The sequence below is a fragment of the Trichechus manatus genome, unplaced genomic scaffold (genome assembly GCF_000243295.1).
Source record: "Trichechus manatus latirostris isolate Lorelei unplaced genomic scaffold, TriManLat1.0 scaffold00068, whole genome shotgun sequence".
Classification (NCBI taxonomy): domain Eukaryota; kingdom Metazoa; phylum Chordata; class Mammalia; order Sirenia; family Trichechidae; genus Trichechus; species Trichechus manatus.
The window spans coordinates 3,134,259-3,154,843 of record NW_004444004.1 but is presented as its reverse complement, the minus strand read 5'-3'; the positions used below and the strand labels follow the sequence as shown (position 1 = coordinate 3,154,843).

Here is a 20,585-nt window from a genome sequence, read left to right as displayed (position 1 = left end):
ATGTTGCTTATTGATCCAGTTGTGAGGATTTTTGTTTTCTTTATGTTGAGGTGTAATCCATACTGAAGGCTGTGCTCTTTGATCTTCATCAGTAAGTGTGTCAAGTCCTCTTCACTTTCAGCAAGCAAGGTTGTGTTATCTGCATAATGCAGGTTGTTAATGAGTCTTCCTCCAACCTGATGCCCCGTTCTTCCTCATATAGTCCAGCTGCTCAGATTGTCTGCTCAGCATACAGATTGAATAGGTATGGTGAAAGGATACAACCCTGACGCACACCTTTCCTGACTTTAAACTGCAAAGTATCCCCTTGTTCTGTCTGAACAACTTCCTCTTGATCTATATACAGGTTCCTCATGAGCACAATTAAGTGTTCTGGAATTCCCATTCTTTGCAATGTTATCCATAATTTTTTATGATCCACACAGTCGAATGACTTATCATAGTCAAAAAAACACAGGTAAACATCTTTCTGGTATTCTCTGCTTTCAGCCAGAATCCATCTGACATCAGCAATGATATCCCTGATTCCACATCCTCTTCTGAATCCAGCCAGAATTTCTGGCATTTCCCTGTCGATATCCTGCTGTAGCCGCTTTTGAATGATCTTCAGCAAAATTTTACTTGCATGTGATATTAATGATACTGTTCGATAATTTCTGTGTTGGATCACCTTTCTTTGGAATAGGCATAAATATGGCTCTCTTCCAGTCAGTCAGCCAGGTAGCCGTCTTCCAAACTTCTTGGCATAGACGAGTGAGCACTTCCAGCGCTGCATCAGTTTGTTGAAACATCTCAATTCATATTCCATCAATTCCTGGAGCCTTGTTTTTCACCAATGCCTTCAGTGCAGCTTGGACTTCTTCCTTCAGTACCGTTGGTTCCTGATCATTTGCTGCCTCTTGAAATGGCTGAACATCAATCAGTTCTTTTTGGTATAATGACTGTGTATTCCTTCCATCTTCTTTTGATGCTTCCTGCATCATTTAATATTTTCCCCATAGAATCCTTCACTATTGCAATCAAGCCTTCAGTTTTTTCTTCAGTTCTTTCAGCTTGAGAAATGCCCAGCGTGTTCTTCCCTTTTGGTTTTCTATCTCCAGCTCTTTGTACGTGTCATTATAATACTTTACTTTGTCTTCTCAAGCCGCCCTTTGAAACTTTCTGTTCAGTTCTTTTCCTTCATCATTTCTTTCTTTCCTTTAGCACTTGATGTTCAAGAGCAAGTTTCAGAGTCTCTTCTGACATCCATTTTGGTCTTTTCTTTCTTTCCTGTCATTTTAATGACCTCTTGCTTTCTTCATGTATGATGTCCTTGATGTCATTCTACAACCCGTCTGATCTTCGGTCATTAGTGTTCAACGTGCCAAATCTATTCTTGAGATGGTCTTTAAATTCAGGTGAGATATACTCAAGGTCGTACTTTGGCTCTCGTGGTCTTGTTCTAATTTTATTCAGTTTCAGCTTGAACCTGCACGTGAGCAATTGATGGTCTGTTCCACAGTTGGCCCCTGGCCTTATTCTGACTGATGATATTGAGGTTTTCCATCATCTGTTTCCACAGATGTAGTCGATTTGATTCCTGTGTATTCCATCTGGTGAGTTCCATGTGTATAGTCGCTGTTTATGTTGGTGAAAAAAGATATTTGCAATGAAGAATTTGTTGGTCTTACAAAATTCTATCACGCAATGTCCGGCATGGTTTCTATCATCAAGGCCATTATTTTCCAACTACCAATTCTTTGTTTCCAACTTTCGCATTCCAATCACCAGTAATTATCAATGTATCCTGATTGCACGTTCGATCAATTTCAGACTGCAGATAGCTGGTAAATATCTTCAGTTTCTTCATCTTTGGCCTTAGTGATTGGTGCGTAAATTTGAATAATAGTCGTATTAACTGGCCTTCCTTGTAGTGTATGGATATTATTCTATCACTGATAGTGTTGTACGTTAGGATAGATCTTGAAATGTTCCTTTGACTATGAATGCAATGCCATCCCTCTTCAAGTTGTCATTCCCGGCATAATAGACCATATGATTGTCCCATTCAAAATGTCCAATACGAGTCCATTTCAGTTCACTAATGCCTGGAATTTCGATGTTTATGCGTTCCATTTCATTTTTGATTATTTCCAGTTTTCCTAGATTCATACTTCATACATTCCACATTCCAATTATTAATGGATGTTTTCAGCTGTTTCTTCTCATTTTGAGTCATGCCACATCAGCAAATGAAGGTCCCAAAAGGTTGACTCCATCCACGTCATTAAGGTCAACTCTAAGGAGGCAGCTCTTCCCCAGTCGTATTTTGAGTGCCTCCCAACCTGAGGGACTCATCTTCCGACACTATATCAGACAATGTTCCACTGCTATTCATAAGGTTTTTCATTGGCTAATTCTTTTCAGAAGTAGACTGCTGGGCCCTTCTTCCTGAGCTTCCAGACTAAAACAGTCGCATGGTAGTAGTAATAAAGAGAAAAGCATCAGCATATTTGAGTAATGTTCAGTAGTGTTTGAGATACATATATTTGAGATAAGAGAAAAAAATTTTAAAGTTCTTTTTCTGTGAGAGCTGAGTAAATTTTATATACTCTGGTTGAACATTTCGTAAAATTTTAGATAAGTTTAGTATATAGAACTGAAAAAACATCTATACTTTTTTAAGTCTTTTTGAAATAGTGAACAAGTAAATTTAGTGAAATGAATTATATACTAAAGGAAATAATTATGTCCATTATAATAAAAACTTTTACCTGAAATGTAAAAAATAAGGTAACTTCAAGTAAAGACTCTCTCAGTGCTGGCATAGTTATTTTCAGATTATTAAATATTTTGCTTACCTTTTAGGAAATCATGGATAGAATTTATAAGAATGTTATGAGCAAAGTCCAAGAGATGAACTATATTCAGAAAACTCTGTTCAAAATAGGGTATGATTACAAATTGGAACAGATCAAAAAAGGATATGATGCACCTCTTTGCAATCTGTAAGTACATTTCATAGGCTCTGTAGTTTGAGCCTTTAAATCTTCATGTGTTTTTAAATCTGGAAGATGAATAAGTAAATGGCAGTCTAAATTAGTAAATATTTAAGATTTGATTATAAAATTTGATCTCAGGAAGATAAACTAGAATAGATCGTTGAAGTAAGGCATTTGAGTTAAAAAACAGTGTTATTTCTAACTTTAAAAAAAGTGAGTTTTACTTCACGATTTATTGTACATGAAGGTTTCTGATTTTTCATATTCGCAAAACAGCATAGTAAGTGTATGGGTATGTTATTTTAAATGTGGTACTAGGGGACGGGGAAGTATTTTTCATTGGAAGGAAGATAAGACAGGTGATTGCATGTTCCAAAGGTAACTTTAAATTTTCTTTTTTTTAACGTCATTTTCTTTCATTTATTGTGTGTCACAGCAATTTCCAGACGCTGCACATTTCCTGCATTTTTAAGAACTTTTCTGGCATTTTTCACGGTGTTACTAGTTGTTGCTTTGTTAACCTCATTATCAGCATGATTCTGAAATTTAGATGTTGAAACAAAGTTGAGAAATCCTTCCCAGAGCTTATAAATTAGCATGTTGGCAAGAATAATGCGTGCATGCATTAAGGTCATTTATTCCCCTTTTTATCAAGGATACTGTTTAAAAAGGTGAAAGCTCTGCTAGGAGGGAATATCCGTATGATGCTGTCTGGCGGAGCACCACTGTCTCCTCAGACACAACGGTTCATGAATGTCTGCTTCTGCTGCCCAGTGGGCCAGGGTTATGGATTGACAGAATCATGCGGTGCTGGGACAGTTACTGAAGGTAAGCATTTTTAAAGTGGCAGATAATCTACATTGGCTGCAACTATTAAAATCCCTTTGCATGACCTTTGGAAACCACGGTAACTGTATTCAGCCTCTTGAGTAATATCAGATTGTATGCACACCTACATAATTTTAGTTTTGTGGGCTTTAAATGAGAGTATCATGCATGCTCTTTATTTTTAATCTTTGTAATTATTTATACCACAGTGGCAGTCCTCAAAATTCTGTCTCCTTGGTTCTTTAATCTTCTCTTTCTTAATGATCACTTCCTTAAAAAACTGCACTCTTGGGATCAGGTATCACTTTTATGCAACCTCTTGAATCTACATCTTGCTTGCTTTCTCTTCTTTTATTCTCAATAACCTATAGCAGGATTTCTGCAACCTTGGCGGTCTGGAAATTTTGAACCAGATAGTTCTTTGTTGTTGGGGGCTGTCCTGTGCATTATAGGATGTTTAGCAGCCAGATGCCTGTTGTGACAATGAAACCTATCTTCAGATATTACCACCCCGGTTTGAGAACCACTGGGCTGTAGGAATTTTTTTTTTTTTTTTTGGTTTATCTCACTTTCAGCTTAAATCATGAGAGATATTGGTCTGTAATTTTCTTTTTTTTGTGGCCTCTTTGCCTGGTTTTGGTATTAGGGTTATGCTGGCTTCATAGAATGAATTCAGAAGGGTTGCTTCCTTTTCTATGTTCTGAAATAGTTTGAGTAGTACTGGTACAAGCTCTTCTCTGAATGTTTGGTAGAATTCAAAAGTGAAGGCATCTGGGCCAGGACTTTTTTTGGTTGGGAGTTTTTTTTATTACCTTTTCAATCTCTACTCTTGTTATGGGTCTGTTCAGATTTTCAACATCGCTTTGTGATAGTTTGGGTAGGTAGTGTGTTTCTAGAAGTTTATCCATTTCCTCTAGGTTTTCAAATTTGTTGGAGTATAGTTTTTCATAATACTCTGTTATGATCCTTTTTATTTCAGTTGAGTCTGTTGTATTGTCCTCCATTTCATTTCTTATTTGGCTTATTTGCATCCTCACCTGTTTTTCTTTTGTCAGTCTGGCCAGTGGTTTGTCAATTTTGTTGATTCTTTCAAAGAACCAACTTTTGGTTTTGTTGATTCTTTCTGTTGCTTTTCTATTCTCTATTTCATTTATTTCTGCTCTGATCTTTATTATTTCCTTTCTTCTAGTGGCTGTGGGCTTTTTTTGCTGTTCTCTTTCTATTTGTTTGAGTTGTGTAGTTAATGTTTTGATTTTATCCCTTTCTGCTGTTTTGATGGGTGCATCTATTGCTATAAATTGTCCCTTGAGGACTGCCTTTGCTGTGTCCCAAAAGTTTTGGTATGATGTGTTTTCATTCTCGTTTGATTCTAGGAATTTTTTGATTCCATCTCTGATTTCTTCTATTACCCTGTGGTTTGTAAGCAGGGTGTTATTCAGTTTCCATATAATTGATTCTTTTCCTTGCTCTGTCTGTTGTTAATTTCTACCTTGATGGCATTGTGGTCAGAGAAGATACTTTGTATTATCTAAACATTTTGGATGGTGTTGAGGATTGGTCTGTGTCCTGAGTTGTGGTCTCATTCTGGAGAACGTTCTATGTGCATTGGAAAAGAATGTATACTTTGCAGCTGTAGGATGGAATGTTCTATATATGTCTGTGAGGCCAAGTTGGCTGATTGTGCCCTTTAGGTCTTCTGTATCTTTGCTGAGTTTCTTTTTAGATGTTCTGTCCTTTACCAAGAGTGGTGTGTTGAAGTCTCCTACTATTATTGTGTAACTGTCAACTTCTCTTTTCAGTGCTGCTGTTAGAGTTTATGTATTTTGGAGCCCTGTCTTTGGGTGCATAGATGTTTATTATGGTTATGTCTTCATTATGGATCGTCCCCTTAATCTTTATATAGCATCCTTCTTTGTCTTTTATGGTGGATTTTGTTTCAAAATCTATTTTATCTGAGATTAGTGTTGACACTCCTGCTCTTTTTTGGTAGTTGTTTGCTTGATATATTTTTTTCCAACCTTTGATTTTTCATAAATTTATGTCTTTGTTTCTAAGGTATGTCTCTTGTAGACAGCATATTGATGGATCCTGTTTTTTTTAATCCATTCTGTCACTCTCTGTCTCTTTATGGGTGCATTTAGGCCAGTTGCAGTCAGTGTAATTATTGATAGGTCTGAGTTTATTGCTGTCATTTTGTAGTGCTTTGTTTTGTGGTGCTGATATTTTCTTTATTCCTCTTTCTCTCCTCTGCTGAATTCCTTTTGTTTGTGGATTTTTTTTCATTTCTTTTGTTTTTGTTTTTACTGAGACTTTATGTTTTTCCTCTTTATTTTGATGAGTAGGTTTGTTAACTTTCTTTGTGGTTACCATGAATTTTACCCTTATCTTTCTAAGTTTGAAGCAGTCTATTATTACTTGGTATTGCCTTGCCTTTCTCTCTCCATTAGAAGGTTATATACCTACACCATTTATTAACTCTTTTATTGTTCTGATGTTATTGTCATTTATAGATTAACTGTTCTGATTCCCTGTTGTATTTCTTTTCATTTTGGATAGTCCTTGAGAGTTCATTTCCTAGATTGGTATCTGGCTGGTACGATCTTGCGTCCTAGATTCAGCCCGTGAGCTGAAGTTGTTTGTTCTCAGATCGAAGGACTCCCTTTAATATTCTTGCAAGTTTGTTTTGGTTTTTACATATTCCCTTAATTTCTGTTTATCTGGAAATGACCTAATTTCACCATCATATTTGAATGAGAGTTTTGCAGGACATATTTTTCTTGGCTGGCAATTTTTTTCTTTCAAGATTTTATATATGCCATCCCATTGCCTTCTTGCCTGCATGGTTTCTGCCGAATAATCTGAGCTTAGTCTTATTGTTTCTCCTCTGTATGTGACTTCTTGTTTTTTGTCAAGCTGCTCTCAGGATCCTTTGTTTGTCTTTGGTTTTGGTGAGTGTCATTATGTTATGCCTTGGTGATTTTCTTTTGGGATCTATCCTATATGGGGTTCGTTGAGCTTCTTGGATGGGCAGCTTTTCATCTTTCATGATATTGGGGAAGTTTTCTGTCAGCAGTTCTTCAATGATCCTCTCTGTGTTTTCTGTTTTCTCCCCCGTTCTGGAACTCCAATCACTCGAAAATTTTTGCTTTTGATTGTATCCCACATAATTCTCAGGGTCTCTACATTTTTCTTCATTCTTTCTTCTGATTTTTCCTCAGACAGAGTTGTATCCAAGTGTTCGTATTCAATTCCGCTGATCCTGTCTTCCACCTTTTCAAATCTGCTCCTCAGCCCTTGTATGACACTGTCCATTTCTGAAATCTTGTTGTTTATCTTTTGTATATCTAGTTGTTATTTTTGTATGATTTCTGGTTGTGAATTTATTTTGGCATTTTGTTCCTGTATTATTTTCCTGAATTCTTCCATTTTTTGTCTGTATTTTCCATGAATTTGTCTGCCTTTTCCATGAATTTGTCTATTTTGTCCTCATTGTCTGATTTTTGCTTTAACTCTTGGATAGCTCTGAATATTAGATATTTAAATTCCCTATCAGGTAGTTCTGGCACCTTTTCTTGTACTGGAAAGTCATCTGGTGTTTTATTTTGAACGCCTGCTGGAACCATCCTGTCCTGTTTTTGTATATGTTTTGATATTATCTGCTGTCTTTGGGGCATTTGGTAGTTATTTTTCTCATTTACTGATGGTAGATTTGTTTGTTTTGTCCAGTTTTTTTGTTTTATTTGGCTATGTCTGAGCAGGCGGGCTGTGTGTTCTTTGTTATTTGCTCATCTGTGGGTACGACACTTTTCGCCTCCTTCTCCAGTTGGCAGTGTCACTCGCTCAGATATGGTACAGCAGGGCAGGTCTAGCTAGGATGGGTTTGTGGCACTTACTTCGGCCACCAGTGCAGGCTGGTAATCAATGCAGGGCAGGTTCCAGTAGGCTGTGCCTGGGTTGCTTGGTGGTGTGATTTTCAGCACACGGTGCAGGTAGGCAGGATGGAGGGGGCAGATTTTGATGTGTGGAGCTAAGATGGGTATGGGAGAGAGGAGAAAGGAACAGAGTCAGAAACATAGAAACAAACAAAAAAGAGTCCTAGGGGAGCTTGCTGTTGGAGTGGAGAGATGAGAGACTATGAAATGGAGAAAAACAAAAAGGAGAGAAGAAAAAAAAGAAAAGAAAAGAAAACATGAATAAATAAAAATTAGAAAGAAAAAAGAAGAGCAAAGCTCTCAGGGATCCCACTGGTGTGGGTACGAGGTCTGGGGAAGTTGCTCACAAGCCGTGAAGTACAGCCTGGCTAGAAGGTGTAGAGGTGTCACTCAGCGCCATGTTTTCAGGGGACAGGAAGTGAAGGAAAGGATAGCGAGACAAGAAACTGAGTAATGAAGAAATACAAAAAGGGAAAAAAGACGGAAAAGAAAACAAACAAATTTTTAAGAAAGAACAAGAACCCCCCCACCAAAATGTATAAAGAAATGTCCTTAGTGATCCCTCTGCATGCCTGCACAAACTGAGGGGGTAGGTCCCAAGCCGTGCAGTACTGCCCAGCTAGAACGGGCTCCCAATTTGAGAATAGGAAAAGAAAACAGACAAACAAACAATGAAAAAAAAAGCGCCGGGATCCCACCAGCGTGGCAGCATGTACAGGGAAGCAGTCTCACATTCAAGGGACATTTCACAGGCTTTGAGGAAGAAATAAAGATGGCGCATGGAGCCAGGTATTTGAGAGAAAGGAGGGGGAAGTGGTGACAGGTAAGGAAGAAATCTAAAGAGCGGAAAAAAGCAACAGCAGCAGCCAACAAATGGCACTTAGGGAGCCGGCCAGTGCGGGCAGGTGGAATCCAAGTGACACTGGGGTGAAGCCAATGCTTCCCAGCCAAGAGACTGGCCTCAGGAAGCAGAGGAGGCCAAGTAGGGGTGAAGAAGGGTGGGGGTAGGAAAGCGTACATCGCTGGTTACCGATTGTTCTGTCTCCTGCTGGAAACTCCATGAAGCTGCTTTCTCATACCCCCTGTTTGCTGGTCTCTGATAGGAGTCCAAGATAGCGGATCTGTGCTGCATTAGCTGATAGGGGACCTCTGCATGTATCTCTCCTCGCTCTCTGTTCTCTGTCAGTTTCTTACTACATTTGGTGCTTGACTGAGTTCTTTATCTCTTCATTTGATGCTTAGGGTTTCAGGATTGCCATTTTCCTGTTTGGCTTAGTTTTTTGCATCTTTGCTGTGGAGGGATGGCATGGTGCTTCTGCCTATAGCGTCATGTTGGCTGGAAGGCCCTCAATCTGCATTTTTTGTTCCCTTCTCCTGGAAGGCCCTCCTTGCTAACCGTTTACAACCATTCTTTAAGGCCCAGCTCTTTGATAAAGTCTTTCCCAACTACTTTTTACATTGATCTTTCTGTTTTTAAGGTGCTATTGTGCTTACCATACCATGTAATTTAATATTTAAATGTTCTCTAAGTAATTTTCATGTGCATTTCTTTCCAGGTAGTTTGTGTGTAAGCTCATTGAAGGCAGGGTCTCCTTCTTATCTTTTATACATTTTCTTCACAATATTTAATATGGTGCTAGGTATGTAATAGCTATCGATAAATACTTGACTAGTGCTGGCAATAATCACATTTCAAAACGATAATATCATTATCATCATTATGTTTAATAATAGCAGCTAACATTGATTGAACATTTAGTTTGTGCCAGGAAATGTTAAGCACTGTCTATGTATTATCTCATTTAATCCTCACAGAATATGCCTATATGAAGTAGGTTCTGTTACTGTCCCCATTTGGTACATGAGAAAATTGAGGCTTACATAGGTTAAGGAACTTGCCTAAGTTACACAGCCAGTAAGTGGTAGAGCTGAAATTCCAGTCAAAGTCTGTCTTGTCAGAATCCTAGGTAGATAATGGTGGAGCCAGCTCTCTTTTTAACACAGATTTTCATACTTAATTATCTAAAATATAATCATGAGAAGCAAAAATGATATAACATTAATCAGTTGAAAAATGATTACACTTTGCACTGTCTCGCTATCGCCTCTTTTTTTGTCATCCTTCACACTCTGACTCATGCCAATATTCTTGGTCTCAGAGACGTTGGTGCTGATTTTAAATGTGGTATGCTAATATCTTTGCTTCATTTTCCCTCATAGTTACTGACTATACTACTGGTCGAGTTGGAGCCCCTCTTATTTGTTGTGAAATTAAACTAAAAGACTGGCAGGAAGGTAAGAATTTTATGACAAGCTCTAGTGATTCTAGATATACTGAAAACCGCTGTGAGTCTCAAGACTAACATTTCTTGAAAATGCTGGGTTGTCTGAGGTAGCAAATGATTCTTTGCCATTGCTTGTTTCCTGTGCTTGCTTTTTCCTCAGTAAAACTCTGTCTTTACGTTACCAAGAGGAAAGGAAAATCTATCAGATCTGGGTAAAATGATTCTGAACTTGGGAATACTTGGTAAAGAGGAAAAACTTAGTGGGTGGGCTTTCTGTAGGTTTGCAGAACATGAGATATTTTTCCCTATCCTTGCAAGCTCTACTTTGCTAGTGTGGATGTTTGGGTTGGGAAGTGAAACCTTGAATTTTCAAGGGACGGAGTGATCGATTAAAACACACACACACACACACACACACACACACACACACACACACACACACACACACACACACACACACACAAACTTCTTTGATCTTGACCTCACAGACATTTTCATAGTTGAGACTCAACTGTCCAGCTATTTAAATAGTTGACTTTTTTTTCCTTTTTTTATTGTGGTAAATATATATGTATAAATAGGTGACCTTTGATATTTTACTGCAGAAATGAGCCACTCAGAAAAAACCCATATTTCACATTGCAATTGGTGGTGGTGATAATCCCTTTTACAAATCAGTGAAAGGCAAAATAAACCAATCTTCCTATAATGAACTTATCAAAGTTACTAAGTAAATACATTTGTTGCAATAAAATATATTGTTAAATAAACAAATAATTAACAGCCTAGCCATGCCAGATAAAGGAGGAGTTGTTAAAAAGCTTAAGATTTGAAAGAGAATATTTACCTTGGGGTAGAACCATGGACTGAAAGTGTAAAGGACCAGTTGCCTCAGAGGACCTATCCCTTAGGTTGTTCAAACTGTGAGAAAATGAATGGATTTTATTTGACATAAACTTTAAGTTTCTAAAAGTGTATCTACTTTGTGACTCTTTTTATATGCATTGTTGCCAATGCTCTATGAGCAAACTACGATTTCTTTTAAAAGTCACATTTAAAAGTCAATTGCATTCCTGAGAGTTTTATATCTTGGGACTAAATCTTCCTCCTCTTTTCACCCATGGTACTGTCTTTCTAATTTTATAATGAAAATCTAAAGAAAATATGGGTAGAATTCTGTGTATTGGGTATCAGCATCAGAATTGTTTTATAATATGGGTTATTTTTTGGGCAGTGGAGTCAGAGACATTTATAGTAAAACATGATGAGAATTTCTGGTGTTGTGTTTTACTGTCAGTTTTTGGGAGCAGGTCCATTTTGGACCTTTTAATTACTATGAAGGATCTTTTGCTTCATGCAATAGGAATGATCTTAATACTTTGCATACAGTGGACTTTTTACATTGAAATGTTGAGTAGTTTTAAATTTATAAGAGCAGCTAACAGTTGGAAGGAGCTCTTTTAATCATTTTATGATACAAGATCTAATCAATATATCTAATCAATATCTCAATTTAGAAATTCAGATTTTGGTATATTTTCCTTAAAGTAAGCTTTATTCAGTAATAAAGAGGAAATGATAAAATAATCATAATAGTTATTGTCTATTATTTCAGTGTTTTAAAGTCATGACAGGCCATGGGCAGAAACTAAGAATATATAATGGCCCTCTTGTTTCCCCTAGTCTCTTTCTATCACTTAATGGTGTTGCCGTTTTCAGGCACATACTACTAGAAATAATCTGAAATGCATTGATATCAACCTATTGGTAATTTACTTATAACAGCTTCAAGTATTACCCTTGTTGGGGGTAATTTTACCTTAAGAGTTATGTAAAGCCCCTATAGGGTGGCTATGAATCGGCACCAACTCAACGGCACCTAACAACAACAACGCTTGATGGTGTTCTAAGTGTGAGTTTTATTTCTCAGCCTCATGGTCATGGGAAGATTTGGAATAGGTGGTTGGTAAACCAAAAACCCACCGCCGTCGAATCAATTCCGACTCATAGCAAACCTATAGGACACAGTAGAACTGCACCATAGCGTTTTCAAGGCTGTGAATCTTTACAAAAGGAGACTGCCACATCTTTTTCCCACAGAGCTGCTCTTGGGTTTGAACCGCCAACCTTTAGGTTAGCAGCCAAGTGTTTTTAACCACTGTGCCACCAGGGCTTCTCGGGTGGTTGGTAGTGATGATTATTGTTGAACCTTCCCTGACACTCCTGAAATCACACCAAACAAGCAGCCACCCACTATCCTCACGTAAATCTGAGTAAATATAAGCTAATATTCTCAGATAAATTGATATAAAATTTGACCATCAGAAAGATAGTAGCAAAGGAGCTTTAAGAATTAATGAAAGACAATTTTGTTTTAGAACCATAACTGGTTTACTTTTATGATTTCCAGGTGGTTATACAGTTCACGACAAGCCAAATCCCAGAGGAGAAATCGTAATTGGCGGACAGAATATCTCCATGGGATATTTTAAAAATGAAGAGAAAACAGCAGAGGACTATTGTGTGGATGAAAATGGACAAAGGTGGTTTTGCACTGGTGATATTGGAGAATTTCATCCTGATGGATGCTTACAGATTATTGGTCAGTGTATTCTTTTTTTTTGTTTTTGTAAACTTGCATCTTCAACACATATGAAAGGTAATATTCATCAGGCCATTAATAGGGTGGACGGTTCCATTGGTTCAAACTCTGGGCAAGTTAATTATATCTCAGCTTCCCCGTCTGTAAAATATAGATAGCAATACCAACCTCAGAAGATTCTTTTGAGAATTAAATGAGTTGCTATATCTAAAATGTTTAGAATAACACCTGAACCTTAGTAAGTAGTAGCAGCAGTGGCAACAACAATAGCAGCAGCATTGGGATTGGGGGAATGGACAGGAAAATAGCAAGTTGATAATGAGAAAAGGGAAAGAGCTCAGAAAAGTATTTTTAGTCAACTACATGTGGTTCTGTGTAATCGTCTACTGTAACAAACTCTATTCTAGGCCTTCTTCACCCTCTTCATGTTACTCTTGTCTCACACAACCCATATGGTCAGTTTACCTTCCCACCCAAGGGGCGGCATGGGCATATTTTGTTCCTGATGGCCGCTTATATGGCTCTAACTAGCCTTGACCAGTAGAAAAGGATGATATCAATCCTCAACACTAATCTGATCTTCTGAGAATGTCAGTTGCTTTGCATCACCCTTATTGAGCCAACTAAAGTAGAGTCTACCAGCAAGTTAAAAAAAGCAACTCCAAAACGGGCCCTTAAGTGGTTCACGTTAATCAGACAAAAGTTAAAAACTGCCTCGCTGATAAGGTATGAGGTCCTTATCTGAAGGATCTCAGTCAGGTCCTTTTCAAGCCATAACGTTTCTTCCGTCATATCTCTAGTGACCTATTTCAATCTAGTACTGGACCTCACAGTATCTGATCTGAATATAGTTAGCAATTCCCTGGGAAAGTTGTTTCTAAGGCCCATTTAGAAGTTTGATCTGGAGAAATTTCTAGGAAGAACCAATAAGCCTTTTTTTCCTTGATCCTTAATTGCCCTGCAATCAAGGGTTGTTTGTGCAGGCAGAGCTACCATTCAAATCTAATGCTCCAAAAGTCTCTGTTCCTTCTGTTAACTGCAATATAGTGTTTAAGATTATAATTTTTAAGATGTTAAAGGTTTGGGTATCTTGTTGCCATCCAGTTGATTCTGACTCATAGTGATCCTGTAGGACAGAGTAGAATTGCCCTATAGGGTCTCCAAGGCTGTAAATTTTTTTCAGAAGCAGACTGCCATGTCTTTCTCCTGCTGAGCAGCTGGTGGGTTTGAACTGCCTACCTTTCACTTTAACCACTGCGCTACCAGGGCTCCTTAGGGTGTGTCATTTTAGCCAGTACTTCTTTAACTAGGTATTTTCTTTTTAACTGATGGTTGTGAGCAAACATTATGTAGAACAAGATTTCAAAATAAGTGTCTTTGTAAAAAAAAAGGCAAAGAGATCCAAAGAAAATCAGAATTGTGTACACATTAATAAAATGGACTATGGGTAACAACCTTCTTCATGATTTATAGATCGTAAGAAAGATCTGGTAAAGTTACAGGCAGGAGAATATGTATCTCTCGGAAAAGTAGAGGCTGCACTGAAGAACTGTCCACTTATTGACAATATCTGTGCTTTTGCCAAAAGGTAACTTTCAAAAATTGCATTTTATATTTCATATACTTAACAGTAAAAGGGTTGTTAGAAAATGGTTTGATTATATATAATCTTAAGGGTAACATCAAACTCTACTTAGAAATTTCATCAGAGTTGGGAAATGTTGTACATTTCTGAAAGTTCTTGAATTCAATAGCTTTAATATCATTTGGGATAATCCAGACATCTTAACTACTTATTGGACACCTACTATGTCTTGCTAAATACTTAGCTTGTTGTTGTTGTTTCTGTGTGCAGTCAAGTCCATTCTGACTCATAGTAACCCTATATGACAGAGTAGAACTGCCCCATAGGGTTTTCTAGGCTGTAATCTTTATGGGTCTTTTCTCCTGTGGAGCACTGGTGAGTTTGAACTGCTGACCTTTTGGTTAGCAGCCAAGTGCTTCACCATCATGCGACCAGGGCTCCTTAAATACTTAGTTGTGCTACAAAAATTATTTCATTTAATATCCATAACTGAGGCTGAGCATAAGTAATTTTCCCAAGAAGGTAACACAGCCAGATGAGTTTTGAACACAAGTTTTTCTAAGTTAAGGGCCTGAGAGATTGAACTCATTTCTTTATACATCAATATATTTTATTTTTATGGGCTTTATTACTTTTTACCTTTAACAAATAAGAGAAAGATATATTTGGAATTATCTTTATGTACTATTTCAATGAGTAATTTATGAATAATTGTTCTCCATGTTTTAATTTCTATTTTGTTTTCTTTTCTAAATTTTTAGTGACCAGTCCTATGTGATCAGTTTTGTGGTTCCTAATCAGAAAAGGTTGACTCTTTTAGCACAACAGAAAGGGGTAGAAGGAACTTGGGTTGATATCTGCAATAACCCTGCCATGGAAGCTGAAATACTGAAAGAAATTAGAGAAGCTGCAAATACCAGTAAGTAAAAAATTGCTTCTCTGTTGAAGTCCCTAAAAGTCATTTAATGATGTCTTGTGCATTAGGCTCTTCAAGGTGTTTGGTTAGCTGGTTGATTGGTTATTTTAATAATAAAATACAGGGTTTAAAAAAAAAACCTGTTATATATATTATCTAGATATCATGAATTTCCGTGTTGGACATATCTTTAAGTGTCATATAGTAGAGTAACCTATCAAGTTCTTAATTCCGTGTTGCAAAATCCCTGCCAAGTGGTCATCTAGCCTGTGTTTTGAATGGAATTTACAGCTCCCCAAGGCCCATCTTTAGATAGATCTGTCATTCGTAGAAGAAATTCAGTTATGTTGATGTTAGGTGCCGTTGAGTCGATTCCGACTCATAGCGACCCTATGGGACAGATTAGAATTGCCCCATAGGGTTTCCAAGGAGTGGCTGGTGGATTTCAACGCCGACCCTTTGGTTAGCAGCCGAGCTCTTAACCGCTGTGCCACCAGGGCTCCTCTGTTAGGAAGGTCCTACCTTATATCTGTAATGTAGCAACTAATAACTCTTTAATGAATAATGTCATAATTATGATTGTACTTTGTGTATATACTTTGGGAGGAGCCCTGGTGGTGCAGTGGTTAAGCATTTTGCTGCTAACTGAAAGGTCAGCGATTCGAGCCCTCAGCCACTACGAGGGAGAGAGATGCGGCATTCTGCTTCAATAAAGATTACAGCCTTGGAAACCCTATGGAGCAGTTTTACTCTGTCCTATAGGGTTGCTATGAGTCGGAATCGACTTGACGGCAACGGGATATACTTTGGCTCTGTAAATAGACTGTCTTAGATGGTGAATTAATTCAGCCAATTGGAGATCTGAGTATATACTATGTACCAGTCATTATATTAGGCACTAGGAATACACAAGGTAGTAAGACCCATTTCTTGCCTTCAGGGAGCTCATTGTCTAGTAAGAAGGATACACGCAGGGACGGCAATCAAGATATGATCAAAGAATCATGGTACCACAGAGGAGGTTACCTAACCCTACCTGGGAGGTCATGGGAGATTTCCTTTGGAGCTGTCACCTAAGCTCCTTTTTAAAGGTTGACTAGAAGTAAACTAGGGAGGGCATTCTATTCTAGGTTGAGGAGCAACAGAATAAAGGCACAAGGGTGTGGAAAAGATGGTGTGTGTAGGAAACTACAGGGAGTTTGGTGTCACTAGTGAAGTGCAAAGTGCAAGAGGCTGTAGAGGTAAGCAGAGGCCAAGCCATGTAGTGACTTGTGTGCCATGTTCAGAAATTTGGACTTAACCCTATAGGCAGTGGGGAGTCATTGACAGGTTTTAGCAAGTTATTGATAGGGTCAGATTTGCATTTCAGATCACTCCATTCACTCTGGAGGCCATGCTGAAGCTGCATTGGAGGGAGACAGGACTGAAGCAGGAGACTGTAGTAGAAGTTTAGATGGGGTGATAAGAGCCTGAACCAGGGAAGTGGTAGATTCAAGAAATATTTAGGAAGCAAAATTGGCAAGCTTTGATGATTAATTGGGCAGTATAGGTAAGGCAGAAGGAGGTGTCAAGGATGAACCCCCAAATTTATAGCTCAAACCACAAGGTAGATTTTAATTAAGCTAGGAAGTGCAAGAGGAAGAGCAAACTTATACTAGAAGATGATGAGTTCAATTTGGGACACAAGTTATTTGAAATGCCTGTTGGATAATCAAAGTTAAAATCTCCAGCAGGTAGTTGTATATGCAGGGCTTCGAACCAGTTTGTTGTGGTTCAAACCTCTGCATTTCTAACAAGTTCCCTACTGAGAATGAAACCGTATAAACCCATTGCCAGGGAATCCTTGCTGGGTAGTCAATTCCGGCTCATAGCGACCCTAGAGGACAGAGTGGAACTGCTCCATAGGGTTTCCAAGGAGTGGCTGGTAGATCTGAACTGCCGACCTTTTGGTGAGCAGCTGTATCACTTAACCACTGTGCCACCCGGGCTCCAATTTATGTATACTTTAAGAGATACAAAATGAAATTATAAAGTAATATGGTATCGTTAATAAACTGTTTAATATATCATTAAATAAGTTTGCCTCGTCACCTGTATCATCTAGGTAAGCCCTGCAAAATTCATTTAATTTATGAGTCATTTTTCTTTCTCTCTCTCTTTTTTTTTTTTCCATTTCATTTCAGTGAAATTGGAGCGATTTGAAATTCCAATCAAGGTCCGCTTAAGCCCAGAACCATGGACCCCTGAAACTGGTTTGGTAACTGATGCTTTCAAGCTGAAAAGGAAGGAACTGAAGAATCATTACCTCAAAGACATTGAGCGAATGTATGGGGGCAAATGAAATGCAGCTCTCTTGTTTACGGTTGTGCAGGAGGTGGCCTGGTGGGTTTCAGTTCCAGAGTTTTAAGCCTTTGTTGAGTTCTCTGTTAGAATGTAGGTATATCGTCCTAAAGATATGGTAATAAAACAAAAAACCAAAACTGATTAAATTAGTTGTTGAGTCTACTTAGTTATGTGTAGTTCTAGTGATGCTGAAATTGAAAAGTGATTTCCTGTTAGCTGTGTTATTAATTTTAGAACAGTTCTGTTTTTAAAATTTAGCCTAAGATATACTTGTTTCCTTAAAGAAAAATATTTAATGTTGAGCAAAATAAATTGGAGTTGGAGTAGAATGTAGTTTGATGAAATTTGCAGCTTCCAACATCTATTGTCTTCCTATTTCAGAAGAAGCTTACATATTAAGCATGACAGAAAAGGTTTATTAACACTACGCAAAGCAGGAGTGCTGCAGGGCTTTAAAATTCTCTTCCAACTATTTATCTTGAAAGGGAAATTCAGTTGTATTGTAATATACAGAATCAAATAATACCTTGGAAACCACTTTACAAGTCATAATTGTGGCATAAATTAGACATAGAATCATTGCAATATTGTGAATAATTACAGTGCCTAAAGTAAGAATAAAACAACATATACACACCAAATAATACCTAGTAATATATTTAAAGGAAAATTGAACTGCTTTATTGAAACTCTGGGGCCTAAAATCAGCAACTATAATTATTTTAAAGAGAAAAGTACTTTTTTTTTTTTTTGATGGAGAAAATTGTCTTCTCTGTTTGTTCAAAATGAAAGCCTGAGACCAAGAGTAAAATGATAGAAAGTTAAACAAAATTAAACAGGAAGAATTTTCTCTGTTTTAGTAAGTGATGAAATCTTAAGTATTTGGAATTGTGACCCTTGCAAAGCACTGAACTTGGAAAAGAGATGTAGACTCTGAATTTGTCTTTGATAGCAGGGATTAGTTTTGTAATGCACTTGCATTAAATTACAGGTGGCATTTAAGATCTGTTTGCTGTTGCTGATTTGATTCTCAATCAGTACTTTGCATTTCAGAAATCCTTTTATTTTGCTTTAATTTTAGCAAAGCGGGTTATGATGAATGACTTCCCTAGTATCTTGTTTGAACCTATGAGTGATTGATTAACTTGAGTGAGTTTTGGGAAGTTAAAGGGTAGATAACAGTGTTATCACTTTTTTCCTGTTTATGAAGAGTTTAGAAACTGGAAATGTTAGATTTGGGAGAAGGGAAGAGTTACTTGATAAGGGACTGATATTTGTGCAGTAACTTGGAGTGTGCCTTTCTTTTTGAATCTTTAAAATCTGGGATTATATATCCCTGATAAATAGTCACACTTAAATCATAGTTACTGTAAAAAGCAAAAATTCTTAATACTGTCATTCTTTGCACTTTTTTCTTAATCATTTTATATATATATATATATATACACATACATATATATATACATATATATATACACACACACATATATATATACATATATATGTGTGTGTGTGTTGCTTACCTTGCTTTGTACAGATGTGGGCCACCACTGCAACAAAATTAATTCTTTTTGCTCTAAAATATTTATAAAGAAAATATTTAAATGTTATGTATATGGTGGTAAAAAGGAAAAAAGTCATCTGGTATTATTATATACAAGAATGAAGGTTTTTGTAAAGATTTCTGTTCAGTGTTCTGCCATGTAAAATTGTAGGCAAGTTTTCACTGAAGTTATGTCTATGAATATTCTCATTCTTCCCAACTTGCCTTTGAGGAGTGAAAAACCATTATTATCAAATAGACTACTATTAAGCTTCTACTGTTCCTGGCCCACTGTTTGTTTATCCTTTCAGGATAATCTTCTTAGACTTTTCCAATATGTGATTTTTCTTTCCTTTTGGAATGGTGATTTTAAATGTGTGAGTGCATGCATTACTATCTTGTCTCAGATGTTTGCATCCCTAGCCACCGCCAGACATCCTACACCCCACCTACCCCATCTCCCAATAGCTAGAACACTGCCAACTAATCTGTTGTATAGGTCCTTTAGAAACACGTAACTAACACTTAAGGTTGGGTGCTGCTAATTCTTTGCGAAAATCCAAATACTATTAAGGGACCAGGGAGATGCCACTACCCCCTGATTTTTCATCTAAAAAAATACATGTTTATGTACACAGAAATCTTTCCATATTCATCGTACTTTTCAAGTTTTTGAGCATAAAGATTTTGATCTCACATTTTTATACCTGTTTAAATCGTTCACTGTTAAATATTATTACAACATGTCAGCCATCAAATAAAGTTGTATCTAAAATATTTACTACAAATATGTACATTTGTAAGTCCAACACTTGTGACTTTTGCTTTAATTACATGAAATGTATCTTTTTACCTCCTTGATATTTTTATTCATTTTTATTTTCTAGAGCGGAAGTGTAATTGTATGGTTTATCAGAGCTGAAATACAGCTGAATGGTTCAAAAAGTCAGAAGTTAAGGAGAGTAATGTTTCTTCAAGCGTAGAAACTGATTAATAATCCTTGCCTATATTTTCCTGATAGCATATGACAAATATTTCTAAGGTAATTAAATGAGAACAGGTTAAAGATTGTGTGGTATTTTGGATTTGGAGAGAAATGTTTTAATTTTCAAATGTAGTTAAAAATTAGAGTGTATTCATATTTGTACTCTCTTTAAATGCACGATTGCAGGGTTGTTAACTAGACTTTTGTGTTTATTCTGGATGGAAAGCTTTGTTTTTAAGTTTGCACTTGAATCTTAAAAAATAAATCCACCCATGTGATATCAAGCTAATTTGTGTTTAATTATGTGTCAAGATAAAATCTGCAAGTTGGAAGAATATTAGCCAAGTTTTTAAACATATATAGTTTATTCACCTCTAGGTTTATGGAATTGCAGTAAGCAGTTAACCTGGCTTGTGTAAGTTCCATCCATTAGTTTGGAGTATTTGAACCCAAAGCTGTTACTTTAGTACAGTTAATAGAGGTACCCCTTTGTAACACTGATAGTGTGGGACAAAACATGTGGATTATTGGTAGGTTCTAATGAATATTACTATTATTTTTAGGCTAATTACAATTTAAGGAGAA

The 20,585-nt window shown here is 37.0% G+C and overlaps 1 protein-coding gene across 6 annotated transcripts in view; it reads left to right on the top strand.

The window, feature by feature from the left end:
• ACSL4 (acyl-CoA synthetase long chain family member 4) overlaps positions 1–20,074 on the top strand; it is a 102,616-nt gene extending 82,542 nt beyond the window's left edge. For 5 of the 6 annotated variants that reach the window (XM_023734463.1, XM_023734462.1, XM_023734465.1 and 2 more), the window contains 7 exons: positions 2,848–2,987; positions 3,637–3,809; positions 9,962–10,036; positions 12,437–12,628; positions 14,102–14,216; positions 14,975–15,132; positions 17,313–20,074. In XM_023734463.1, coding sequence (XP_023590231.1) covers positions 2,848–2,987; positions 3,637–3,809; positions 9,962–10,036; positions 12,437–12,628; positions 14,102–14,216; positions 14,975–15,132; positions 17,313–17,470 — 1,011 coding nt within the window. In that variant the 3' untranslated portion in view covers positions 17,471–20,074. The remainder of the gene's footprint in view (positions 1–2,847; positions 2,988–3,636; positions 3,810–9,961; positions 10,037–12,436; positions 12,629–14,101; positions 14,217–14,974; positions 15,133–17,312) is intronic. The other variant, XM_023734461.1, reaches the window with a different exon arrangement.
• Positions 20,075–20,585: the final 511 nt, after the last annotated feature.